Below are 27,995 nucleotides of genomic sequence, written 5' to 3'. Positions count from 1 at the left end.
AGATGTGAGGATGCGTCTTGCAAGTGTTCAGTCTCCCCAGCGTCCCCAGGGCCAGAGGCTGCTGCGCCAAGTGCCTCCAGCCCGTCTCGGGGAGGGGCTCTGCAGCACCCTCACCTTTGGCCAACTGCTCACTCTGTTACACCCCTCCTGACTCAACCTCAAGGAACAGCCAAGTGAGCAATGTCCTTTTCTCTCTTACTGTTTGGTCCAAATAAGAGTCTGTAGGCTTCCACACACACAAAATCCAGGTTCTTTGCACAGACTTACTTTCAGACAGAGAATCCTGCAACTTCGGACACTTGAGATGTTTATAAACATTTCTCTAACCATGCCACAGCTAGCTGACTAAAAAAAAAGTTAAACTAAGTGTCCAAACAAATTCCTGGGACATACTATCAGCAGCTGGTCTGGCAGTTGTGAAACTCATTGTCATTAAACACAGCAGCCGTTCAGGAGTTTCTGTCCTTAGCTCCTTACTGGGGAAGCGGATTTTTTTCTGAAATTGTAAGAGGGCTTTACTCACCATAAAAAAAAAACCAACCACCTTATACTAATACATTTTAATTCCTCAGTCTAGCATTTTTAGAAGGTAACTTTTCAAAAGTTAATCGCTGTGTTGGTTTTAAGTATTGTGAAAGCAAACAAAGCACACATATTCTGGGCAGGGTCATCTGGAAAAATGAAATTCGAGCAAAGCTGGAAAAAGGTACTTCTAAAGCTTTCTGTTTTCCTGCGCTTAGTACAAATAGGATTGTATGACAATTTAGGGTGGGAGAGACCTCAGGAGGTCTCCAGTCCAACCTCCTTCTCCAGGCAGGATCACCAGCCATTAGGTCAGACCAGGTTGCTCAGGGCTTTATTCAGTCTGGTCTCAAAACCTTCCAGGGACAGAGACTGCACAACCGCTCTGAGCAACGTGTTCCAATGCTGGACTGCTTCACTGTAAGGAAGTTCCCCCTTACACCCAGCTGCAGATGACAAAATAGTCTTTTCAATGACAGAAATTTTTCTTCTGACAGTTTCCTCCTTTAGTTTCCTAACTTTCATAGTGGCATACTCATCTTCTCAAACCCCTGCTCTCATCTTACTCCTACTTGCCACCTCATTCCTTTTGCTCGCCCTTGACTTCCCACCTTCACCACACCATCCCCTACACTTAAAACAGCTTGCTGCTTTTTGCTTAGAAACCCTCCTGGGATTTCTTGCTCTTGTTCTCTCCTCAGTTTACTCCTTAAATCTCAGCTGTAAGGATGCCTGCAGGTCCCTGCAAAGAAAGATCCCATGTCACCTTTTCTGCTTTAATTCCTCGGTGCAAGACGAAGGATGCCCAGGACTTTACCACTCTGCAGGTAACTGCATCCACAAGCAGCGCTGGAGTCTCTCCTTCCTCTCCTCCACAGCATTCCTCAGGGTGTCACAAAAAAATCTCCCAAAGCAGACACTGAACAGCAACTACCTTCTTTTCAGCCCCTGCCCTGGAGACTACCAGACAGAGCAGTGCAGATGAAGCCACAACTTCTACCATGAGGCAATACTATGATGACTCCAATGGCATGTGCTAATTTCTGCAGAACTTCGGGCAGATGAGAGATGTAGGCCAGCTGTGCAAGCCACCCCTGAAGGAATTCCAGGTGAATTCATAGTAACATATGGAAAATGCTGACAGACTGCTTCCCCACCCCCACCCAAGGGGAGAAGGATTTCAACTTTACAACAACAACAGAGATTACAGACTGGGATATCCCAGCTACCTTAAATCTGACTTCAGCAGTCAAGTCTTACTTCAGGTGACTCAGGGTTACCCAGCTATCAGGACAAATTATCAAGCCAACCCTTTCACTTTGACACCAAGAAATAATGACTCTCGTGACATTTCTTCCCATTCACTTGCTTGCCAAATAACATTGTTGATATCTTCTTTACAAAATAAACACCAGCTACCAGAACCTGATGTACAAGCAAGCTGCTCCAGCTTCTCTCAAGTACGGATAGCAATGGTACAGTTTAAGTAATTTCCCAGAAACTGTAAATTCAAGTGATTAAATACACTCAACATAACTTTTATAGCATAAAATATTCTTAGGTATCTCCATTTTAAAAGAAGCAAAGCAGCCTCTGAAAATGCCATATAGCAGAAACACCCCGGAGAATCACAGGTATCCTGGAGCTTTGGGGCGAGATACAAAGCCCTGCTACCCAGTCTGGCCCAGCCACCTGGTGCTGAAGTGAATTACAGACCAGTCAGCCTTACGGATGCAGATGGAGACTTTGGCTATTCATGCAACCTTGAAGAGGAAAAGGGAAAGCTTAATACAGTCTCTCTTATCTAGGCTGAGTCTAATTTATCCTACTATCCATGGCAATTTCAAAGCATGTATTGAAGGGCACTAGGAAGCATGTCAGGTATCACACAGCAATTCCTCAGCAAGCAAACAGGTAGGGAAGGCATTATCCCTGGGACATTTGCCAATATCCTTCTCCTTGAGCGCCCTACGGTGGGGTTGCCTACTCAAGAACCATTTTATACCCACCTGGCAAGGTGTTCTAATGCTCTGCCGCAAATTTTGTTTTACAACAAACATGATTTGTTTTACATAACACATAACACCTTACTCAACTCCATCCCTGTGCACTGCCTCCGACAGAACCCACTAACAAACATGGAAGTAAAACACGTTAGAAATGGGGCAGAGGAACCTTCACCTACTATCCACTGTCCGATAGGGATTCAGCAGTCACAGATGGTTTGCCTACCTGCTCCAGGCCCCCCCCCCCTCCTTTCTTGGATGCTGAGACACAGGGCATGCTGGACCAGCCCTTCAGAGCCACCGTGAGCTCACCCTGCCCTGAAGGGGCACCTTTGCTGGTGACCGTACTGGAGCACAGGCTGCTTAAAGCCACCCGTTCCTTACGCCATCTGTTTGTTTTAAATTAACCCGTAACCCACTCATGCTATAGACTGATTTAAGAACCTCCAAGCCTTAAAACGTAAAGCATACCCTCCAACAACTCCCGGAAAAATGCTCAGAAAGCAGACTTAAAATGCCTGAAAGCAGCTGCCATGCTGACTGCTGAAATCTGCCAGCCATGTTCCCGCTTAGCACTGAAGTAACAGTGGTGCCCTGACCCCAGCAGATGGAAGAGCATCCTAACCTTACATACTTCAAACTAATTTGCTGGCTGCTCCCACTAACACAAGCATACACTTTTATTCCTCAGCAATCTCTTTTTACACTGAAAATGCTTGAAGGTGCTGAATAAAAAAGTAAATAAATTAATCTTCCTTCCCTCCAATCAGTAACACAACAACCAATGGCTGTTGCCATTTCTCAGAGAAATTTCTGTAAAAGCAAAACTGTGGGAGTACATAAAAACTACCTAAGTACATCAGCTCGAGAGGAATTGTGGTAACATTTCAAAGTTGTAACCAGTACATGGCAGAGAAAGTAATGCCTATGGCCTCTACTTGCTCTAGGAAGCAGAGGAGGTTCAACACAGATAACACAAGCTAATGCATCTAGGGAAAATCAGCGTAAGCCAGGCCTATGCAACACCGAACCCAGAACTGGCAGTTAAAACTCAGAAAAGAGACTGCCAAGTCATGCACGACAGCCCTCCACAATCAGAGGCTCAAACTGGGGCAGCCGCCAAAAACTGATAACAAAAAGTAGAAGGATATGGCCAGACAAGAGCGTCTGTCCCACGCGTGGCTCTGGTCTCTGCACCGGGGGTGATGCAGAGAGAAAGGTAACTACAACGATGAAAGGAACAGGGGCTCATGAGGAGAGATGGACGGGGATGGGATTTCCATCTGGAGGGGAGAAGGCTGCGGGAGACTGGTGGGATTACAATCCAGGTTAACAAAACCCATAAAGGCAGTAAACAAGCTGAACGTGCAGCTCTCACCACGCGTAGTTATTTGCCAGACCCTGTAATTTTAGAAGCAGGGGCTCCTGCGGAAACTAGCAGCAAATTGGGTTAGAGCAGATAAAAGAAAACACTTCATGCTGTGAGCAGGGAACTCCCAGCGCGTGCTACCACCAGTGGCTGTGGAAGCAGCCACGCGCTCAGCAGGTTCAAAATGGGACCAGATAAATGCATAGAAAACTGATCTGTAACCAGAAAACGTAAGACCAGGCAGGGATGTAACCCAGCTACAACAGCCGTGGCTTCTGGGGGAATGCGGGAGGACTGGACCACAAAACTGTCTACGTTTGCAAGCTTTCCCCCAAGTAGCCTTTCCTATTGCTCCCACAGCAGTCCAACTACTGACCTAGATGGACTGTTGTCTGACCCATTAGGGCACTTCTCATGTTTATTCCCACACACAAATATCTCTGTTTTAGTTGCACCCACAGCCAAACAGAAGATCCAAATTCAGAACTTCAGTTTGTGCACTGTCTCTATATTCATGCACACACACAAGATCCTGAACAGATAAAACTTTCATTACACGTACTTCTAGATTATCTTTCTTTTCCATTGAAATGCGGGCTGTCTTTTGGGAGCCAGCAGCTGACTTCAGACAAAAATGCTGCTGAACTGCTGTCAGCTGCTGCGCTGGAATACAATACCATCTGACAGACAAGGAAAACAATTCTTAACATGTTTACCACGAATGTGCCAGAGGTTATCACCAGTGTTTGTTGTGCGTGGAAGACAAGCAAATAAGCAGACAAATGCTCTCATATACAGTGGGCAGCTTGGAAAAGGGCAAAACAACATACTTGCAGGGTACTGCGCAGCCACCCCTCTGCTTGTGAGCATTTCTATATGTAAAGCTTATTTTCAAAGTTATAAAAAGAGGATTTAAGAGAAATCATTAACTCATCACTAGAAAACCTGTCCAAAGTTCTCCATCAATATACAGACAACATCTTTCCCTACTAGAGTGAGAGGATACTAAAGTAACTTGGAGATAAGGCCTGTATTACTAGAAATCATTTCACAGCAGAAACTTCATGAAAGCTTCACTTTGAAATTACTGCTTCCAGCAAGACCAGAAAACTTTGGAGATCACACCAGAATTATAAAGCGCCTGCGTGCCAGTCTGAGATTGAGCCACATACCTTTTCCTTCCCGAAAAGACTGTTTTGATAGCAGACTTGGTTCAGCTTCTTTACAGGTTTGCAGGTCATTTTTCAACTTGTCAAAACATATGCCAGGCATGTGTGCAACAGCCAGATAACTTATCATTCACGTAATTTCAGAAAACAACATGCAGAAACAAACATTTAATAGAGATGACTATCACTTATACTTTGATTTCGGCTTCATACTACTATCTTTGCATCACTGTATTTAATTACGCTCCACATTTCCTTCATGACTCATCATTGCATAACAAACTAGATAGCCACTTCATGGGTGTGTTGCAGGTTTGCACAATTAACTGAGTCTATTGGACTGGAAATGATGATTTGTATTAACTGAAAAGATCATGTGGCTGCATAGTTTGTGGGTGTTGGTTTATTAGAATGGAAAGTGCCAATTAGAGAAGGAGAAAACAAAGACAAACTCATTATGTTTTAAAGAGAAGTACCTGTGACTTCCTGGAAATGTTAAAGTTTATCTGGGATAGGATTCCCAGTTGGTAAATGACAAAGAAAATTACTCTTCCTGTGTTCACGAGCACGTAGGAACAGCAAAGGAGGAAGAGGGGGTGACGGAGGGAGAACAGAACACAGGGATCCAGGATCAGGAGAGAGGGGTTGCCACGCCAAGGCCACCCCCCACCCCAGCCAAGTCCGTGCCTGCTGCAGGCCGGGCGCGTCAGTCGCACAGGCTGCGGAGGGCTGTACGGACTCACTGGGGAGCGGCGGTTGTGCCCCGAGCCCGTAAAGAAATTCAGCAGGTCCCGGGATGAAGAGAAGACATTTCCACAAAGAAACACGAGCTCCCGTGCAGGGACCCTGCGGAGGAAGGAAGAGAGTGCGGTCTCAAGACAACAGCAACTTCTGGACTGGTCAACGCTGGCTTTTGGCCGCGCCACCCACCACAGGGTGCAGCCTCACCACCCAGAGCTCACCCCGCTGCTCTCCCCAGCCATGCAACAGGAATACCTTCTTCCTCCCCGTATTTTAAGCTCAACAGCAAACTCAGTTTGATTGTACTTTACTGCTCACATCTACTTTCAACAGCTCCATCTCACTACCACAAGCGTACACTAAAAACGTAAAACTCAAACGCCTCTGAACTGACTAAAGGTTATATACTTGACTATGGTACTCACTCCATTTTTATTAACAGTTAGAAGGTGGTGCTTATGACAGAACAAACAACATATAACTTCAGTAGTTAAAATCAAAGATGTGCTAGAAACTTAAGTTACTTAGTTGCTCAAAAAAACTCCACCATCATTTGGATTCACCCCTCAAATCAAGTGTGAAATATTTCCCATGAATTTTTTGCAATGTACTTAAGAACAAGAAATTGTATAAATTAATCACCCCTTGTAAATTTCTTAAACTTGAACACAGAAGGGAATTCAATTCAGAGCTTGACAAAATATGCTTTATGTATTTCAATGTGGTATATTAAAGGAGGACAAAGGATTTTTTTAGTGGTTGTTTGTTTTTTTTTTTTTGGGGGGGGAGGAGTGGGGAAACACACAGAATCAGGTTATTCCCTTAATTTGTATTTTTGTAATTCTATCCATGTTTATGTGAAATGTGAAGATACTGAACAGCAGACCACGACCCTCAAAACATCATGTTTGTCACTCCTAAAAGCAGATTATTATTCCTACAGCATTAATAAATTCTGGTTCACCTTAGAATCCTTCCTGCCCCCCGGCCCCAACTTCACAGTAGAGCCAATACACATAAGATACCAAGTACACATCATGCAGAAATGCTCTTATAAGAACGTAGGTAATCAAGTAGCTTATTTTAATGCATTATGTGCAAAAGTATCTGTCTGTCAGGATACCTACTAACTGTCAGTCCATACATCCCCAGCTTTGCTTTTCCCCACCAACTTGCATTGGCGACAACTGGAAATTCCGACAACTGCCACAAGGTTCAGAAGCACAAACCAAGCACAGGAGTTCACTCCACGATATTTCTCAGTGCCTTGAAATGAGAACTGTGTGAGCGTTGGGTGCAAGCGCAAGAGGAATCTCATTTTCAGTCCAAATACATCAGGCTGGTGAATGAAGTTAGTAAATCAAACACTAAGAAAAAAAGGAGACAAGTTGGGCGATAAAAAGATTGAGAAGAGTTGTACAAAAAGTTTGTTGAGAATTATTGTGATCACACCAGCTTTTTCCCCTTCTTATCTGCTTGCAGCCAATGCTGCTACGCACAAGCGCAGTTAAGACCTGTCCTGGACATGCACAATGTACACATTCGTATGACATACACGTTTCAGAGTGAAAAGCTATTCTCATGCTTCAGTTCTTGAGATGCCCAATTTAAAATGTTTTGAGGCAACCTGATCTTAAAGGCATGACCTTAGTTTTCTCTCTAAACCCCACAAAGGTTATTTAGATCACATATATATATATAACCTTAACTAGAGACAGGGGACTAGAGACACCAACATTTAAAAATACTTCTAAATAAATATTTTAAATATCAGCTATTTAATTCCATGGGTAGACACAAGTAAGAGCTGAAATTCAGAGATGCTGATTAATCTTTTTTCCAGCAAAATCACTAGGTCCTGTAGTGCCTGGCTTCTCAGAAAATTAGTGTTTTATTAGTAGGCACAAAGATGCACTCAGGTAAGTAAGCATTAGGCTCTGGAATTAAAGATGTCATTCATAAATAGACATTAAAACACATGTCAGATTTTAACATGACAGAAAAACAGAAGCAAGTTCAGCAGTAGAGTCTCACTTTGTTGGGGATGTCTGTAACAAGGGATCAGTAGCACAAATACACACACACATCTCAAAATACAAATGCTTGGCAGTCTGTTGCATTCCCTTACACATGCCCTATATAGGCAGAATCTCAAATATGAATAAAATTAACTTTATACTATTTGGGAATCAAGTTACAGAACTATTAATTTCTACAATGATACACTTAGAACTGTTTCCAAATACCATTTCTATATATATAGGTTTTCAACTGAAATTACTGGTTCAGAATGAGAACCAGCTGAGCTTTACCCCCACTGTCCTTCCTGCTCAATCTGCTCTTACCTCCCTGGCTCACCAAAGCCACACACTATTCCACCTTCAGATCTTGTAAAATCTGTGAAATCTCCTTCCCCTGCATTCAAAGGTCTCACAAATACCCACCTGATACATACAGCACCCCAAACTTCCCTGGGTTATGTTTTTAATGGCATGCTATACTCCTAGGCTGTCAGTTTTGCTTACTATTTATTTTGTAGAGATCATAAGCCACGCCTATTGATGATACTCTATAAATAAACAATTTTATCAAAAGAACAGACTATAGCATTGCCTTTGATAGGTAAAAAGGATGGAACAAGCCACAGGAAAAGGCAAAAAGCAAGCAAAGAGCTGACTGCTACCATTCTTTCCAATCTCAGTGAAGCGTACTGCCCAATTATGACTGTTAAGACTGATGACTTCTAGGCTTACCAATACAAAATACCCAACAGCTATAGGTGTTGACATATTTAGTTATTTTTGAAGAGTTCCTGTTCAGTCTTGACAAACAAGGGTCTGGGCACAGCAATCCACGCATCTCACACTGGGCAATGCAACATGACGTGCCTGGAGATCGACTCAGCGTACGTAGGGCCTCAGCAGCATGCGCTGCAGTGCACCAGATCACCCAGGACTGGCTCCTTCCACAGATAGCCTACCTGATCTAATTTATGTCCCTTACCTTGGTGTCTGTGATAGAGTAATTAAATAAATTTTCCCTTGTGCAGGGATCAGTTCAGAGGTCCCTGCATCAGATACACTCCTTGCAGTGGGCAAACCAGTTGAGACCTCCTGGAGCAAAGAGAAAGAAATCCTTCCCTGGCAGCGATAAGAAACACTACACACACACACACAGTGTTTTGCAGTTTTCAGATGCAAGCTCACTTTGTCAGTTTATCAAAGCCAAACGAGGCAAGGTATAACAGCTCAAGCTAAGCACTAATAGCTTCTGGTTGTTTAGAAGAACAGCCACCGCAGACACCTCTACATGCAAAATACTGTGTGAATGCATCCTATCGTTCTCAGGCCATTTATCTTCTCTGCAAAAACAACATCTATCTATGTAGTGATATGACCATGGCAGAAAAATCGCACTGAAAAAGAAGTATGTAATAGACAAAGGTAACAGAATATGACATGTTTTTTGGGAAGGATGAAAAGGAACTCCAGCGGTGCTGCAGACCCTAACACTGCATGCGGGTAGATCCCTGGAACCTCCCCCAAACTGTCATTACGCATAACACTACACTTGTGTGAAACACTGTGCCTAAAGGGTACAAAAACACAGCTGAGGCAGTCAGCTGACAGCAAGCCCTCTGGCTCTGTAAGGAAAGAGATGGGATGCAACAGGGCAGTTACACTGGGATTTGAGTCAGCTCCTCTGTTCCTGCTGATCCGCTAGCATCCTGCAGTGGAACATCTCTCAACACTGCCCTAAAAGCATCCAATCTAACAGGGATTAAGCGAGCTCTGGGTATTTCACCAGACTAGATCTGGGCTTCACAATGACCACTTTACATGTCTGAGAGCAAGAATGAACTCAGCCTGGAAGGACTGTGTAACAATGTCCCTACAGCAGCAGGATGGATCTAATATTTCTACGAGTCATTCAAATATTACAGAACGGATGGTAAAAAACAGATGTGGCTGTGGCCACAAGTGTGAACAACCAGCTATTTTTAATTTATCAAGTTCCATTCCAGTCTAAGCAGCTACAGAATCTGTGTCAATCTTTGTGTCCTTTTTTGATCTCTTCCCTCACTCTGCTTATGCTTATGTACTGAAAAAGTCTGAGCACATGATTACCCCATCCAGGCAGCATGCCTTTGAAATGGCTTTTTAATCTAGACTCTCCACTCCCTGACAGACTGACTTTTGCAGTATGTCTGTATTTGCTGTCTAGACACTTGAATATGCTAACCTCTAATTTAGCCCTCCTTTACTGACCCATGAGTTTCCTCCCTTCTGTGGGTCTTCTGGCTAAACTGGAAATGCAACACACTCATTCTGCCCTATACCTGCCTGGTGTAACTGCATTCATACAAATCTGACCAGTGAAGTAAGCACATGTTCCTCATTCACAGCAACAATGAATCCTTTTACTGAAAGTTTTGTAGCGCTCTCCTAATCCTGTTCCCTTCTTTGCTGTCTGCTAACTCAACAGCGCAGTCCTTTTCTGGAAGGATTCACCCTACATCTATAGGGACAAGGACCTGAGCTGAATCTTGTAAGCATAATTAAATCATTGTACACCCAGTTACATAGGCAGAAAATGATGGAAGAGTCCAATTGAAATATGAAAGGGAGAGCAAAGTATGGATGTATCCTAACAGCAGCCATACTGCCTCAAATCCCAAGGTCCACCTAACCCAATATTGCCCTAGTATGAGGAAAAAAGGAAACGAGATGTTTAGGGCAGTGGGCAATATCCTCTCCCAATTCCCAGCAGTCTGATAAAAGGCACTTTCTCTACAGCCTTAATGGATTTTTCTTTCATCAGGCTCTCTCTGTGCCTAGTTTTTGAAGCCATGTAAAACTTCCGGCATTTGCAGCAGACAAAGATGCAATCAAGGTACACAGATGAGAGCTCACAAAAGCCATGCTGTACTTCCACTTTAGATAGTATGTTTGCATCACAAACCACTTCCATATGCCTGAAGCATAAAAGATTTGCTATCTGTGTCAGTTTCTATAGATCACTTTAAAGCAATTGGATAACGCTAAATTGCCTCTTAAGTCTTGTATAGGGTGAATTCACACAAAGCCTGAGTAATGGCCCCGGTAGGAGGCTGAATTTCAGCATCAGGTCTGCACAGTAGTCTATTGTTACCCTTGCAATGTGAGAGTCTGCACTGCTAATCCATGGATAAGCCTTACACTCATTGTCTCTGCCCCTTCCTTGCACACCTACACATCTTTCTCTATCCCACAGTAAGTACCACAGTACAACATCCCCCGTACAGTAAGAATTGAAGAAGTATAAAATTTAACTGCTTGTAATTTGGGCGGTATGATTTCTCCACTCACGTACCAGCACATGAGTTTACCACTGCTGCACCACAGTCTCTGACTTGCTATCTGTTCAGTAAGACTACAGCAGTTCGATGCATCCCATAGGTGTTGTTTTTTCCCTCGAATTAACAGCTACTCGAGTTGATCTCCCTCACTTCAGGGCGATGGATGTTCAAAACTTAGGTAAGTAAGAATTTGATTATGTGCGTACTTTGTTCATATTGTCATAATGCATGCATCACTAAAGTAAGGGAGTACCATGCAGACTCCTTAACATCAATATTCATAGGTAGATCCACTCTGTCAGACTACCACAAAACAGAACAGAAGATAAGGATCTGAATAAAACCTATGAAATGAAACTACATAATGATTGCAACACAGTTTAACTTCTACTGTGCACGTCTTCATTCTGCTTGAGGTACAGGCTGTTATTTTTGAGAAAGAGATAAAGGGGACATGACAACTCATTCATTTTGGAAGTCAGTATTGAAGCCAAGTCCAATGTGTTCAATTTTAATCTATCGAATAATGATAGAATTCAGGACTTTGCATGATGGAAAGATTTATTCAGACCACCTTCTGCATCGCTTTTTGCTAGGTTTGCTTTTCCCAAGCAAACCCCTACTTAAAGGGTTCATAAGGCTACATCTGAAATAATGAAAGTGACAGATGGTCTCGGCTCCACAGAAGCACCTCTGGAGGCGCTGTAGAAGTGTATCTAGACCACCCTCATTCACATCACTAGTCATGCAAAAACTAGCACCAGAGCATCCAACTTACACTTTGTTTACCTCTCTTCAGAAAAGCTTTTCCTCTCTGATGACTTACCACAATTACCTTTCCTAGTCATAAACAAGGCAGAAAAAAAGAGTGTCTAAGCTACTCATTCCCTTTCAGGTAACCAGGCTGGAGGCATGCTTACCAGAAAACACGGAAAAGAAAAAAAAAAACACCCCAAGCTTCCTGCTCAAGAGCAGCTGGCACGAATAAGTAGGATTAAGCAATACTACAGCAGAGCTACTGTAAAGTAAAAGTTATTGTTTATAGAAGTTGGCTCACCAAAAAAATCAGGACAATCTACAGAATGACTATACAAGAGTTGTATCTGACATTCTATATTAAAAATAGGTATCTATTACTTCCCATGTTAGTCCTTCAGTATGAAATTTTACTTTCATCATTTTCTAGCTTCCTCAAGAGATTTTTGCCTTTCGCTTCTCCAGCTGCTGCTTACATTTATGCCTTTCTCGTCTCAAAACAAACAAAAATAACAACCAAAGATTTTGTGTTGAAAATGGGAAATATCAAGGGAACTGAGGTCATTGAAAAGGCATATGCTGCAAAGCAAGCTAGAAATAGGACAACTCTGATCAAAGGACATGCAGTATCACAGGGGTTCCCTCTGCAAAGGGAATATCATGAATGAAAGGGAATATCATGAATGAAAGTCCATGAGATTCTTTTTTCACAGAATTCAGATGTTTCATTTATTAAATACAGACAAATCTGCTACAGATCTCCAAAACAGGGTACAAAAGAGGTTTAAAGTGTCTTGCAATATTACCTGAGCTATTTTTTTTTTAGCAGACTTGTTATTAACTAGTATTAACCAACCAGGATGCCCAAGATTACTTAGGAGTTAGTCTTTAGGGCAATTAGCAAATTGCAAAGGGTGGTTTACACATGCCTACAGAACTGTGAGGTGGTTTAAGAGTCCTGAAATAACTTCATATTGCAAAGAAGGGAGAGAAACGAGAATGTAACTGTTGGTACAGAATTCAATTTCCTCTGTGCACAAGTCAGCACAGAAACTATTACAAGTGACACCATTACTAAACATTTTTATTCAGTAGAACAATCAGAAATTCAAGGCAGTGGGGTTTTAGTGAACAAAGGCCATACGTAAAGTAATTTAACAGTAAGAGACAAAAATTCCATACCATTACATGCACATGAACTAACTCCTAAATTATCTAACAGAGTAAAACTAGGCCTGCTGATGGAAGTACAGAGGCCACAGGGTAACATCTGCAGGGAAAGCCAGAATGATCTTTTCCTGGACCAAAGATTCTCATGCACAAACAAGTTAAAAAGCCAAACATCTTTTATTCCTCATGTTGCACGATGGAAGCATTGCAGAATTTTGTCCTACTGACTCTGAAACACATTTTTTTAAAAAGTTTGTCCTTTGCATCCATTCATAATAACATTTAGGGCTATTTGCACCATCAGCCAGTATATACATCAACATATCAGGATTTAAAAAAAAAAAAAAAAGAGACTACTTTCTCCTCGCCACATATATGCAACCAGGACAAGTTAAACTTAAGATAACTAGTGTTGCATGCACAGTTCATCCACAGAAACAATTAGTCGCAGTCTTCAAGTCCAGAGCAACAGAAGTACAGCAAAGCATTTAGAAGTCGTCTTTGAGCACGTATAGTTCAGCACAAGCCATCATCACTAGTTGTTACCCCCTCTAAACATGGGTCCAGAACACAACACAGCGCAGTCTCACCACTAACACAGTGTGCCCTAATTCATCAAAACCACAAAACCTCACTTGCCTGCTCTCCTCCTTTCTTTTGACAGCTTCCACCCCCCTTATATTCTTTTCACTTTCTCTCATCTGCATAACATGTCCAGCCAACTTTAGAGGACCTCTTCATAATTTCTCACATCCAAGGGAAAAAAACGACACTGAAAAAAATCTCTTCTAGTTTGTATTACTGCCCTTTCTTCTCACATCAGCTTCATTTGTAGAGGAATACAGCAGTTCTTGTGATAACAAACATGCAGTAGGAGAGCATACGGTCCCTAAGGAGAAGGGGAGATGGGGGACCTTCACCAGAGGTCAATAGAAACCCCAAAAGAGAAAGCTGAAGTCAACTGCAGACATGCACCACATTGTGCAATGAAATCCAGCATTCTTCCTTCTTAGCAATATTAATAACTATTCCAGCTCAAAGAACATAGCAGACACAATTTGTTAATCCTATTGTTAGCAACTCTCAGCACTGGGAGTTTTAGAGTCCCACACTAACATTTATTTGTCCAACAAAGAAATGATTACTCTGCACAGCAAAACTGATCAAAAACCAGGTTCACATTGTTTACGCTGTAATAAACAGTATCGCCTGCAAATGCTCACAAAAGTCTTTACACAGCAGCTTTCACTGAGAATCCTACTGCTCTAACCACCGCATTTTGCCATCACAAACGCTAAGTCTAGACACAAAACACGCTGTCAAATCTGCGATAACCCACACACGATTACTTGAGGTGCCCGGTAAATCATTACACGCGAAGATGGATTTATTTCAACACAAAGTTCAGGAAAACGGACATTCACAGTAGCAGTCGCTAGAACGGCGAAAGCATTGGCGTCTTTTTCCTTCTGGCGACACTGAAGGAAAAGCGTTCCCTGTGACTGCAAAACACTTGGACACCAAACGCGTGGGGCAAGGACCAGCTCCACCTCACGGCTCGGGCGAAGCCGTTATCGCCACCGCAGAAGCCGCAGCCCGCATCAGCAGAGACAAGAGCGCGGAGCCAAAGCCGCCGCGTTCCTCACTCGCCGGAACGCACGGCCAGCGCGGGATCCCCCCCTCCGCCCCCCCGGGACGGCCCGCTGCAAGCAGCTGCTTCGGGGCGGGAGAGCGAGCGCTCCCTGGTGGCGGCGGGACCGCTCCGCCGGCCTCGCGCGGTTGGCGGGGGAAGCGTCCCCGGGGAACGGCTGCCGAGGCGCGGGAAGGGGCCTCCCGCCCCCAGCCCGGCCGGTGCGGCGAGGGGCGCGGGCGCACCCTGCGCGGCAGCTGAGCGGGGCGGCCGGCCCTGGCAGTGTCGGGAACGGGACCCGGACTGGCCGGGGGGGCAGCGGAACGAGGAGCCGTCGCCATCCCCATCCCCTAGGAAACGGGGAGCCGGTGACGCACAAGACACTGAAGCGGGGGGCGGCAGGCAGTTCCCCTGAAGGGTCAGCGCACCAGCCAGGGAAAGCCAAGCAGAGGCCCAGCACAGGAAAGGACGCCGAGCGCTGGCGAACGGGGCGTCCGCTCGGTGAAGCCGGCCGCCGCAGGGAAAGCTCGGCCCCGGCAGGGTTTTACCAGCGCTGCCTCACAGCCTCTGCTGGGCACCCGCTGCTCCCCGCGCCGTCGGCGGGAGCGCCAGCTCCCGCGGTGCCGCGCCGCCCCTGCGCCGGCCACAGCCCCCGGCGGTTCCTCACTCGCGCCGCCGAGCGGCAGCTCCCTGGCCGGCCCCGCGCCCCGGTCACCCCGCCCGGAGCTCGCGCCTCTCGCTGAGCCCGGAGGCAGCCGGCTCCGCAGGCCCGGGCGGAAGGGGCGCCGAGGCGGGGGCGGCGCCACGCCGGCAGCGCTGCCCGGAGGGCGCACCAGCGGCCGTTCCCGCAGACAGGCCCGGAGGAGCGGACAGCGCTGCCGGCGCCCAGGCCCCCACCGGGGCCCGCTACAGCCCCCGCTCCCCCCCCTGCGCCCAGTGAGGCCCGCACCCTCCCGGCAGCACCCACCCGCCTGAAACCCCCACAGCACCTTTACCATCCCACGCGCGGCCATCGCCCCTTTAAGCCTTTTCCCAACGAGAGCGCAACGTGCGCAGGAGCGCGGCCCAGTAGGGCGTGGCTCCCTGACGGCTCCGCCCCTCCGTATAAGAACGGCCGTCTGCGCGCGGCGCAGCAGTGATCGGGCGCTGTCGCGGCTCGGCGCATGCGTGTCGCGCCGGCGGCCGCGCGGGGACATGCGGAGCTGCGCGACTCTTTCAGGGTGAGTGATGGGCCGCCGCGGCGGCACTTCCCGCCGCCCCGCGCCGCTCGTTGCCATGGCGGCGGGGCGACCCCCCGCTGCCGCGGCCTGCTGAGGCCGCTTCCGCCCGCCGCGCACCTGAGCCGCCTGGCCGGGCTCGGCCGCGGCCCGGGGCCGCCCCGTACCAGCCGCGCCGGGCCCCGCCACTGGGAAGAGGAGCGGGGGCCGGCGCCAGCGGCCGCCGGCGGCACCTGCGGGTCCCCCGGGCTCGGCCGGGCCGCGGCGCCAGGGCTAGCCGGGCCCCTGGCACTGAGCCGCGGTGCGGCCCACGCCAGCGGGCGCGGGGGGAGGCGGCGGGCCGTGGCCCGGGAGGCGCGCCGGGGAGGAGCGGGAGCGCGTTTTCTGCCCTTGTGTTGGCAGAGGGGGCACTGGGTCCCAGACCCGCCGCTGTGCCGTTCACCTGTGGGGTTCGGCGGGGAGGCGTCTCGGTGCGATACGTGCTCTGCTTGCCGCGGTGGGGAGCGCGCCTTCGCGGGGATGAGAAGTGTTCAGGCGGCAGAAGCCCCTCTGGGTGGGACCCGCCCGGGGTCAGCGGTGCCCGTAGCCACATTCTTGGAAATCAACGCGGCACACCACGCATTTTCTTCCTGACCCGAAACAATATCGGTGTTTCCTCTCAACTTGCCTCCGAGCTGCTCCTCTTGCTCCTGTGAGTAAACAAGAGACCGTGTTGTGGGCTCAGGCTCTCTGCTTCGCACTCTGATTTTGGATGGCTTAATTTAGAATAAACAGGTTTTTGTGACTTAATACCCCAGTACGCACTTATTCTCCATTTTCTAAAATAGCCAGTCTGTGGTGTTTAAATCTGGAGACACCACTGTACCCTTCAAGTATTTACAGTGCATCTGTCAAGCATGTATGCCTGCTGTGGACATGCACTACATTGGTTACACAAAGCCAGCAGTCCAAGTGACTGTGAGACTTCAGTGGTCTCATGTCACTAGCACACAGACTAAGGAGCCTATGCAGTATTGCTGAAGTAATAAGCAAAAAACTTGTTATGCTTGATATAAAGATAACAGTACTTAATCATATATTGATACACTGGATGGGAAAGGCTCTGGGGGCAAGGTCTCTTTGGTCAGTTTGGGGATACTTGTATCTTTGTCATACTGGAGTGGCAGGTGAACAATGCCTCTGCATCACAAACGCATTTGTGAATTGCATTTATAAGCTAGTAAAATAAAAGAGGAAAACAAACTGCTCAATTCACCCATGTTACTTAACGCACAAACCTAGTTTTCTTGCCTTAGCAATTTACCTGTATGGGACAATTTTTAATTTTTTTTTTTTAAATAGAAACCTGTCTTTTGAGGGGTCGTATGTTCTTGGAGAAGCCCTTTGCCATCCTCTGCAATACAGGAATTATTTCAGAGGAAAACAGTTCTACTTCTCTGTAGTGGAAAACAGAATTAAAACTTATCACAGCATGTCTAACACTATGGTTCTGACTCTGAGTCAGCTATAAAGGAATTTTTATTTCCTGAATGTAAGCTGGCTATATTCACATTAAAATTTTCAGGAGGGTGAAGTACCATACCTTAAGCATGCATCTGAAATCTGACAAGCAGAGGCAAGGCAATTGTCTTGCTATTTAATTATTAGTTTTCTACTGGCAATTTACAGGTTCCTCCCAGTTGCTGTGTAGGACTGTGAAATGGTAGCCCAAATTTTAACTGAACTTAAACTCCGTGATGAACTGCAGTTCTTCAAATATATTCCAAAATAGCTGACTATTATAATCTAAATACATTGCCTGCTGTTCAGTTGATTTGTCTCTTTAAATTTATGCTTGTCATCATCTGGGGTATACCTGTAGAATTCATCTCATTTGCAACCTCGTACTATTTGAGCAGTGTTTTTATCCATCTTCACTAAGTGATCATAGTCTTAAATTTTCTTGCACAGAATGGTTCTTTTCTGGTTGGCAGAATGCGTAGAAAAAATCTCTCAAAACTAAGAATATGCCTCATTTATATAATAACTGTAAAGAATATAATTCCTATAAATGGAAAAAAACTTCTGAGCCCTGTATCTGAGCATGATTTGGCTTGTGACTCAGAGGAATACTGAACTGCACTGTGGAGGTTTGGTGCATAGTAAGTAAAATCTAATTATTTATTAAATGAGTACATTTAAACTAACCGTCTCGTGAGTCTGTTTCTGCTAGGTTTCAGTTACTGAACATTCATCTAGTTGCAAAGACAAAAGCACTTAAGGGATATCACCACTAGAGAACCAGGATATTTTTTTTTTTTTTAGTATATGGAGGTCTAGAAAGTATACTAACAGCACTTAGGCTTTCGAAAGTCCAGTTAGAAGTCTGAAATACTTAAATATTAAAAGGGGTGGCTCACTCTCAGGTACTTACATTACACAGAAAGTCAAAGGAAAAAAAGGAAATTACATCACATTGTCAAATAAGGAACAGCTAGCTGGAGCAGATGACTTGTAGTGCAAAAATGTGCCCCTCCTCCTGTGAATTGCTTCTGAGATTTGTTAAAGATATGTGGTGGCAAGGTGAGCAAAAATAGGTTGTGGATTTAAGGTAGCCACATTTCTTCCCCTCCCAAAAGTGGTTAAGTAGGTCTTACTTCTCCCCCCGCCCCCCCTTCCCATTTCTTACAAGAAGTATATAAGCTGCTTGTCAAGAGTGTTGCCTTTGTGAAATCTGTCCAAAATTTGTGCAGGCATTCAAAAATCTGTACAGCAAATTGCCATATTCCATACCCATTAAGTGAAACATTCTAGAGCATGCCTTGGTCTACTGTGCATACCAGGAAGGTTTTCGTTATTATGAACATGACTCGCCTCAAATATTTGGTTGCATTGGGGCTGGGAGAGCAGGGAACAGAGTAACAAGTTTCTCTGTGTGATCCGTGCTAGGTGTTGAGCTAAAATATAGACAAATGCTTCTTAGTTACTAAATAGAGGATTACTGTTGCTATAACACAAGTATTTAGTGATATGTATCAGTATGAAAACTGTATATTTGAGATGTTTTATGTAACTCAACTTCAGCTCACAAAAATTCTGATATATTCCCATATACATTCCTCACTATGTAGATACCCTACTGTTTATAGATACATTTGACCATTTTCAGCTTACACATATCCATCCTATTATTCATCACTCATAAGTTCAAGTCTGAAGGTATATTTGGCCTTGTAAAAAAAAATCCATCTCATCTCCAATATTTAGAATAATGCATATTTGTTAATGTGGGCAGGCATAACTAATTAAAAAAGTATCTCCTTTGCACAGTTACCTTGCCTTACAATCAATGGTCTTGATAGCTTCCTAATGCACTGACAAACCTTTGAATTGCCTTGGCTTGTATCTGCATTGTAGTAATTACTAGCTCTAGTTTTAGTTTTAACTAACTCAGTTCCTTTTGAATAACACTGAAACTGTTAACATCTTAAAAAGTGCTTCGATCTTTCCAAATGCTGTAATCTATGCATAACTAGGCCAGACAAGCAGAGTAACCGGAAACCCATCCTGTGCAAATGAGCGGCAGACAAGCGTGAGATCCAGAATGTTTCATTACTGCATAGTGTCCATTTTCTTTTTGATTTTATTTATGGTTAAGTTTAGATCCTTAAGTCTTTAAGGATGCAGGCTTGGTCCAAGAGTTACAACAGAAACTGTTGGTGTTTATATCTTCATGACTGACTTTTACAAATTTATTTTTTTTTAAAGCCAATTACTAGAAAATAGTAGCCCCATGAAATATGTACTGCTCAGCTTTAGTAAGAGCACACCATATAAAACAGAGTTTGTAGTCCTCAATTACATGTCCTCATGGCTCCCTCTTAAGATACTGTTTCTTCAAATAAGCTTATGCATATTTTAAAATATAAGCACCAACTTTCCAGAGTCCACTGAAAAAAATAACTAGGTGATTTAGTGAAAGAGCACATGCCTTACCTCTCTTGATACTCCTTAGCTTAAGGCATGGAGGACAGTTTCATAACTCTGTCCATTCACAACTCCCCACTGAAATGTCAAGGCAAGTCACCTTCTGTGAATTCACAAAGAGGTTATTGTTAGAAGCAAACAAGTTTTATGTCTACAAAATTTGTCTGTGCTTTATTTTTAAAAAATGAGTTGATTCAAATGAGAAAATTACCTTTTCCTAGAGTATGTAAATATTTAAGTCCATTTCAGAAGTTGAGCTTAGCATTCCAGAGGGATTTCAGAGAGGCAATTGTGCAACTATCAGTCTTGAGAGCTGAGATTTAGACAGCATTCAGAAAGCTGACACAGTAATTACTAGCAGTGGTTTTGGCGTGGGATCTGATGGAGGTTGGGCTTCTTAACAAGCCCTACAAGGGTTGTATGTTATCATAGCAAGCACATTACATGTGCTCTCAAACTACAGCAATGCCACCCCCCACTTCCTGTCTCATTTTTTATACCATAATCAATGTCTCACTCATGGTCTTGTCAGATCTTGTATGCGCACTGACGAGTACTATCATTTGCTGACTAATCAGTGTTCTGTATCAGTGATTTTTCAACTTGTGACTTGCATTTGACTTCAAAAAACACCGAAATGGAAGCGCAAACTCCTTCATCGGCTTTAGCCTTAAGTTTGCTAATTCATTCTCTGCTTCATTTCTTTTGTGGATTCATTGCTAATAGGATAGGATCTGTGAGGCACGAAAAAAATCACTGGTCAAGACAGTGTGAGCTGATGTGATGGATGTTTTATTTGCCAATTGTGTTAACACGATAGGAAGTAATTTTAGAATTAGTGTTGTACTGTGCTGCTTAAATCTTTTTGACAAATGGATTTCTCCAGTCTTCTGCTCACCCATAGACAATAGTTCTGCTTGCACTTACAGAACTGGAAGGAAGAACTGCTGTTACAGGCCTACTAGAGATTTTTAACTCATTTGCTCATCAGAACTATGTTATTGCTTCCTGGGGCTGTATGTTTATATTTAATTTTACTATGAAAATCTGCAATTCCCATTACTGGGAAGGGTTCAACTTGACTGTGTAATGCAGAAGTTTCCAGGGTTATGCTAGCTTTTAAGGAGATTGTCTGAAAAGGATGAACATAGTCCTTACTAAAATTAGGAGGGCTGAAGTAAGTAGGACTAAGAGTCTAATGCTCTGCTGCAGCAGACAGAACACTGGTTTGGCCCTTGTTCACTTCTTTTAAAGCTAATAGCCTCCTGTCTAGAGCTCTTCTTAAATGCTTAAGATACACTGGGTATCTAGAAGTGAATAAAAAAATCCCACTTCTGTTGGCACAAGGGTGATCACTGGTAGTCCTGATCAAGAAAACCATCACACTCTTTAAGAGCATGTGATTAGGTCTTGCACATTGTAAACATACATACAGTCAGAAGCTATTTTGCATATACTGTTTGCTTGGATGATCAATACTGGACCCAATTCAACTTTGGAAAAGCATAGCAGAGTTGTTCTTTCTCAAACAATTGTTTATAAAAAGCAAATAGTGGTGGTAAGTTGCAAATTAATCCTGGGGCACCTGGTTTACAGTCCTGCTTAGGAGTCTGCCCAGGCCTCATGTTGCAAATGAGTATAATGGGTCTTTCCTCTTAAAGGAAAAGGAAGATTACACATCTGCACAGAATGCCCATTTTTAACAGATTTACCATAAGCATAACCTATTACTTGTTTCTGTACCCTGTTTTCTTGCAGTACCATACTGCAAAGGGGTTTTGTTTTCTTGACATGTACACTGCACTGATGTAGCTGGCCCTCAATAGTTGGTTGACTTCAGGTGGGATTTTTTCCTTGGGGGGGGTGGGGTGTGGAAGAACGAGGAAGGAAGTTCATGTTAAGAAGCTGGTCATAGTCTTGATTTTCAAGAGAGATACAAATTAAACTGTTCGGGGGGTTATATGGCTTAACAGCCATATAACATGATATTGTACTTGCTGAATTTAGGATTTGTGTAGATGAAGCACAGACCCAGAGAACATCTTTGCTTATAGTCTTGGACTTAATTTCTCCTGCCTTCAGAATATTGACTACTTTTACACTGTCGCCCCCCAATAATCCATTCTGAATTTCCTAAACAAAGCCCCATGAGTCAATTTGTTCCTTAGACTATGAATACTTATTCAATATAAAGCAACTGTTAACACATTTTTTCTGCTGTAAATGGGCCAGATAAAGCATTGTTCACACAGTCAAAATAAATCTGAATACAGCAGGACAGTTTAAGCTGAGATTATTTCAAATCACTAGATTTCCAATTTGTTTGAAATAGCTAGAAGACTTGAGGCTGATTTAAAGTATCTTAATGCTTAAGTTTGCTCATAATAGCAATTGCTTTATATAAAAGAAGTTTTGGAATTCTGATTTAAGTAGTCAGTAATTCTGTTTATTGGAGCAAAGGCCATTTGTTAGGCTATTGAAGGCAATGCTTAAAAACAGACTAGGCTGTTATATGTTGGCTACAGTGGAAACCATAAACTCATTAGCAAAAAGATACAACTAAAAATTGTTCTGGGAAACATATTCTTTTTGCCTGAATAACTGGCAGTTTATGTACAAGAACTGAAGTTGTTGATGCACAGTTGCCATATATCAATAGCTTTACTGAACATATTTTTCTATACAGTTTAATTCTGTAAGAGAACTTAACTATTTTGTACTTTAGTTCTGCAGTGAGACACAAAATTTTGGTAAATTTTTCCTACTAGCAAGTATTAGGACAGAAGACCTTTCTACAGAGCTATTTAATTCCTTGAAATACTGAAATTTCAGATGAGAGATGAACTCCTCAAGTTTGCATTTCTGATATTTATGTCCCTCTCTTTTGAAGGGAATGAAAGCTGCAGGAAACCTGTCAAGGACTGAATTTCTAGGGTCCTGAGACACCACCAGAGAGCGGTGCACAATGTCAACTGCAGGAGTTGCTGCTCAGGAGATGAGAGTCCCATTAAAAACTGGATTTCTTCACACTAGTCAAGGCATGGGGAGTCTGAAAACCTGCTGGGGTAGCCACAGTGGATTTGAAAAGTGAGTGAGGCTAAAATTTTATCTATTGCATCTTCAAGTATGAGATAAGCGTTAAGATTACTTGCACCAGTACTGACCTACGGTTTATTTACAGCAAAGGCTTCTTTTTTTTTAGTACTTTCTTTAATGTGGACCCTATAGCAGTGGCATATAATTTGAATCCATCAACAGAGCAACATTTACCATCCATTGGTAAGTATAACAACTAACAGACATGTGTTTAAGTAGTGTAATGGATTTGTCTTGAAAAAAATCCTCAAGTCTTCACTAAGACACTAAATGCTTTCTCATTCTGGATGTAAGGCTGCCCTCTGGTGACAGAATGCCAACATTTCAAGAAAGTACTACTATTCAAGCCCAACAACAACAAAAATCCCATTTTAAATAATGTGATCAAGTTAAAGCAAACAAAACCCTTTTCCTGGTACTTAGAGGCCTCTGAGTTGCCATTACACTTCTGACAGAAAAGCCATTTAGTAAACCAGCACTTGTTCCGTCATAATCCTCTGCTGGGATCTTTGTAGCTGTAGCTCTGTTCTGTTGCTTATGCTTGGGGTCCCTTGAACTACCTCATTAAACTGGAGCACTGGCCTAAAACAGTAAGGTAATGAGTCGCTCTCTTAATTAAAGACAAATCCAGAACCGGAAAAGATCTATAATAGCATAAGTTTTGCTACTGGAGTCATTAAGCAGACATTACTTATTGTTGTATTAGAAGGAATTAAATAGTTAAATATGCAGTGGCAAAGTCATGCACTGGAGTGTTACTTAGGAAAGTGTTTCTAAGACTTTCTCACCTTTTTAGGGCATTCTTCCAACCACGCTTCCATGAATGACCACGGCTTTGCTGAAAGTTGCATCCAAGTCCCATCTCAGAAATCCAGTCCACCTCCTATAAGTCCCAAAAATGAACAGCCGATTTCAAGATGTGAAGACCATCTCGTTCCTGGCTTTAGTAAACTGTCATTAACCATGGGTTGTGCTTCTGAAGAAACACCTCATCACATGCCAGTAAAAAATGGGCCAATTCAATTTCTGTCTGCATCTTCCAATGACCGTAGCTCCAGGCCACTGCCCCCTCTGCCTATTTCTGAAGACCTTATTCCAGATGAGGTTGACAGAGAGGTAGAATTCCTGACTAGCTCAGATACTGACTTTTTGTTAGAAGATCATGAACTTCCGCCTTTTAAATCCAGTGCTCCAAGCCGGCGGAGCTTTAGGGGCTGTGGACAAATCAATTATGCATACTTAGATACTCCAACAGGACCAAAACCAGAAGATGCCAACCCTACACAAAGCCTAAATGGATACATATCCAGTATTTATCCTCCTCCTCCGCAGCAGCTGCATCGACGTTTGAGAAGGTCCCATTCCGGGCCAGCTGGATCTCTTAATAAACCAGTAGTAAGACTGTCTGGACACTTAAACAGGTCTTCTCCAAACTCTGATGAAGATAAACCGGAGATTCCACCAAGGGTTCCCATACCTCCAAGGGCTCTCAAACCAGATTACAGAAGGTGGTCAGCAGAAGTTGCTTGTAGTGCATACAGTGATGAAGACAGGCCTCCAAAAGTGCCCCCAAGAGAACCTTTGTCACGCAGCAATTCCCGTACGCCAAGTCCCAAAAGTCTGCCATCATACCTCAATGGGGTTATGCCCCCTACCCAGAGTTTTGCACCTGATCCTAAGTACGTCAGCAGCAAAGCTCTACAAAGACAAAATAGTGAAGGATCTTCCAACAGGGTCCCTTGCATTCTTCCGATTATTGAAAATGGTAAGAAGGCCAGTTCAACGCACTACTATCTGCTGCCTGAAAGGCCTCCATATTTGGACAAGTATGAGAAATTCTTCAGAGAAGCAGAAGAAAGTAACTCTAACACAGATGTTCAGTCCTGGTCTGGTGACTGCACAGCCACTTCAGCCCCAACAAAGCTGGACTCAAAACCTAGAATGGACATAGCTGGTCATCTGAAACGAAAACACCTGTCTTACGTGGTTTCCCCCTAGTCTCTGGGAGCACTGTCTCAGCTCAATTGTTCAGGATGGAGCTGAACTTTATCACATTACAAAGTTCTTAAGGTTCTCAGATAATGAAGTAGGACCAGTTTGTCCTTCGAGAACTGGAAAGTAGATGGTAAAGTCCTCTTACGCTGCATCTCTGATATGTTTCTTAAGACTGTTTTTTGTCTTGGTATGTAGAGCTGAAAACCTACAAAGATTCCATAGAAACATATGGAGGGATAGTAGTCACAGTTGGCCAGTCATATGCTACCGAGATGAACGTATTTGGTAGTCACATTATCAAAAAAAAAAATCTAGCTTTGCTTACAAGTCACTTACAAAGCTGACAACAGAGCAGATAATGCAGTACAGTTTTTGTATCAGGCATTTCCAAAATTTCTTTCACACAGTAACTCTGCTGAGAACAGACTCTATCCTCTTTGACTAGGATATGCCAACCTAGTAAGAAGGTAACTGCAAGATCTGATATCTGCTTCAGGACTTGGCAAGCATATTGGAAGCATGTTTCGAAAGATGAATCTATTTTACAACTTAATTTGACACTAACAGACTTTTAAAGTGAGTTAGGTTTTGTGGATTCTGTCAGTTGCTAGACACACTTGGCTCAATCTTGCAGTGTTTCATAGGAGAGACTTGGACCAGCTATTGCTAAGCCTCTGCTGCTGCTCTTTTCCTGCTGGATCCTAGAAACATGTGAGAGCGTCCTGAAAGCGGCAGAGGATATAAGCAGCTATACGATTGCTATTAAGTAGGCAGTAACAACTACATGCTCACCTGGAGTCTGAAATTGTGACTGTATTAAATTCAGAAACACAGCACAAGCTGGTCTTGTGTTTTGGTTTCTATTCAGTATTTTAGAGGAGGAGGAGGGTATGAGGAAAAAACATTATTCCATTTATGAACAGTGTCAGTTCCATCTCTCGCTGCTTCAGATGCTGCTTCTTGCTGTTTAATTTTTCCTCATTGTGCCTCAGCGATCCACTAAAGTTCATTGAGGTGCCGTATTTGTGCATTAGCAGTTTCTCATGCTCGTTTTTATTACATTTAGCCTCTTACAGATAAGCACAAGAGAAAGGGTGCTCATTAACGGAGGTACAGAAGATGAATGTGTTCCTCCTGACAGAAATAAACAAGCTGTTTACAGTTTAAACTGCTGAATGATATGTTTGAGCTATTTTAAAGCTTACTTTTTATTTGTTTTAGTACAAACTAAATGAAGGTGAAATACATGCTATAGAAATGCACTGATATTTCTGCATCGTGTACAGTATTGAATAAAAAAAGAATTCACTTTGTATTTTGAATATTGTCATGTCTTGAGTTTAATAAAGTTATAAAATACTTATTTATGATACATTTTGGGGTTTGCTTTATTGAATACGCAATTGTGCATTTGAGTTCTGGATTTACTGGAGAGTTCAAAGTGAATAATGTTAAATGTGCAACAAATGTTGAATTCAGCTTGCATTTAATTAAAATTAAGATTTCTGCAGAAGTGTTCAATAACTCACATTGCACACCATTAATTTTAATTCCTCCTTACTGCCTGGTAGCATGGTGTCTATAGTTTTGTGCTGGCAATAAAACATCCTGTAAGATTAAGTTATTTGGCCTATCATTATTAATAACCTTTGTTATTTCTAAAAGTCACCCATAGCATGTTAGGCACCACTGTATAGAAAAGAGAGGGCAGTAGTGTCCCCATCTTCAATTTCTCACCTGTCAGACAAGAACTAAATTGTACATTAAGGGTGACTGAAGAAGAGCTACTCATGTTCTAGTGATGAAAAAAGCTTGAGCATAGCATGGTAGTCTTAACAGGAGAAAGAAATTGCATATACTCATCACAAAGCAAGTATATTTAACTGTAGTATGTGACCCATGGATAAGGTTGCGGAAGATATGAAGCATCACACAACTTTGATCGTCTAGCTGTGTATGCAGGTAAATACTTGCCTTAAGCTGGCAGTCCGAAGTCTTCACGTTTTCTGTGAATGAACTTATTTCAGAACAAAGCAGGTTACCATCCCTGGGATTACACTTGATGGCAAAGTTAGTTTTTCAGTAATGCCTAATTACTTGGCTTTTATAGCTGGGGAGATTGCTAAGCTTCATTAATGTAAGCGGTTAAAAACCTACTGCTATGCCAGAACGCTGCTAAGAACCCACGCAGATTGGCCTCCAAAACATAAACAAGTTATCTAATCCTGTGCAAGGCTGTTGACTATAATGTTCATCCTACTGAAAGCTCTGCTTCCCCTCCACCCCCTAGATTTTTCTAAGGTGGAAAAAGTCAAATTGGTACTTGCAACCTTCCCTTTAAATCTGAGCAGCTTTAACCCTAGGGCCCCAAAATAACATACCTTCTCAGTAACACAATCCCTGCTGCAGCAAACACACCAACGCTGCTAAGCTGCAGCTCATTCCTTGTCAATGGTGAGACAACATAGACTCAGTAGTCATTTCAGGAGAACTCAGCCTAAAACCAAGCAACTGCCCTGCAAATCTCTTCTAGCTTTTGCCTCTGGCTCCCACTCCATTCCTGATACTCAGAAGCCTCCTTTTTAGCCTAGGTTCCTGTGCTTGAACTAAGTGCTCTTTTTCCCCTTACCTGGAAGCACTTGAATTCCCAAAGGCCTCAAGTCTCAGTTCTGCCCTTAGTGGCATTTACTCTCAAATTAGTAGCAAAGCCGCTCTTGGATGGGAAAGAAGAAAGCTTCCCCATCCAGATACCCCATAGTAAGCATCTTCCCTGCTTTCAGTGGGATTGTTTAGCTCAAAGCATTTGGGGAAAAGCCACATGGCTAGTGTGCACACTGGGAAATTAACCCCTCTTGACAGGGAGGCCAGCTCAGGCATTCTGTATTACTGGATGTATAAGGCATTGCATCTGGATGAAGTAAAACTGCAAATCTGAGCCATCGTGCTTGCTGCCACGTCTCATTCACTGTTCTCTTTGTGAATACAGCGATGGGATAAGGTTTCTGTCCTATTTCATTGCA

The 27,995-nt window shown here is 43.5% G+C and overlaps 1 protein-coding gene across 1 annotated transcript; it reads left to right on the top strand.

The window, feature by feature from the left end:
• Positions 1 to 22,818: 22,818 nt before the first annotated feature.
• ERRFI1 (ERBB receptor feedback inhibitor 1) lies at positions 22,819 to 25,640 on the top strand. Its single transcript, XM_009810691.2, has 3 exons — positions 22,819 to 22,971; positions 23,087 to 23,163; positions 23,777 to 25,640. Exons 1-3 carry the CDS (start codon positions 22,850 to 22,852, stop codon positions 24,976 to 24,978), a joined length of 1,401 nt encoding a protein of 466 aa, XP_009808993.1. The 5' UTR covers positions 22,819 to 22,849; the 3' UTR covers positions 24,979 to 25,640.
• The last annotated feature ends 2,355 nt before the right edge of the window (positions 25,641 to 27,995 follow it).

The sequence above is a fragment of the Gavia stellata genome, chromosome 27 (assembly GCF_030936135.1).
Source record: "Gavia stellata isolate bGavSte3 chromosome 27, bGavSte3.hap2, whole genome shotgun sequence".
NCBI lineage: Eukaryota > Metazoa > Chordata > Aves > Gaviiformes > Gaviidae > Gavia > Gavia stellata.
The sequence above is the reverse complement of the archived record's forward strand: the minus strand, read 5'-3'. Positions and strand labels throughout refer to the sequence as shown.

Bases quoted from the DNA above. Each gene is read 5' to 3' on its own strand.
- ERRFI1 (XM_009810691.2), top strand. From the start codon at position 22,850: ATGTCAACTGCAGGAGTTGCTGCTCAGGAGATGAGAGTCCCATTAAAA. The intron at 22,972-23,086 runs GTGAGTGAGGCT...CTTTTTTTTTAG, and splicing joins AGCCACAGTGGATTTGAAAA to TACTTTCTTTAATGTGGACC. The intron at 23,164-23,776 runs GTAAGTATAACA...TCACCTTTTTAG, and splicing joins GCAACATTTACCATCCATTG to GGCATTCTTCCAACCACGCT.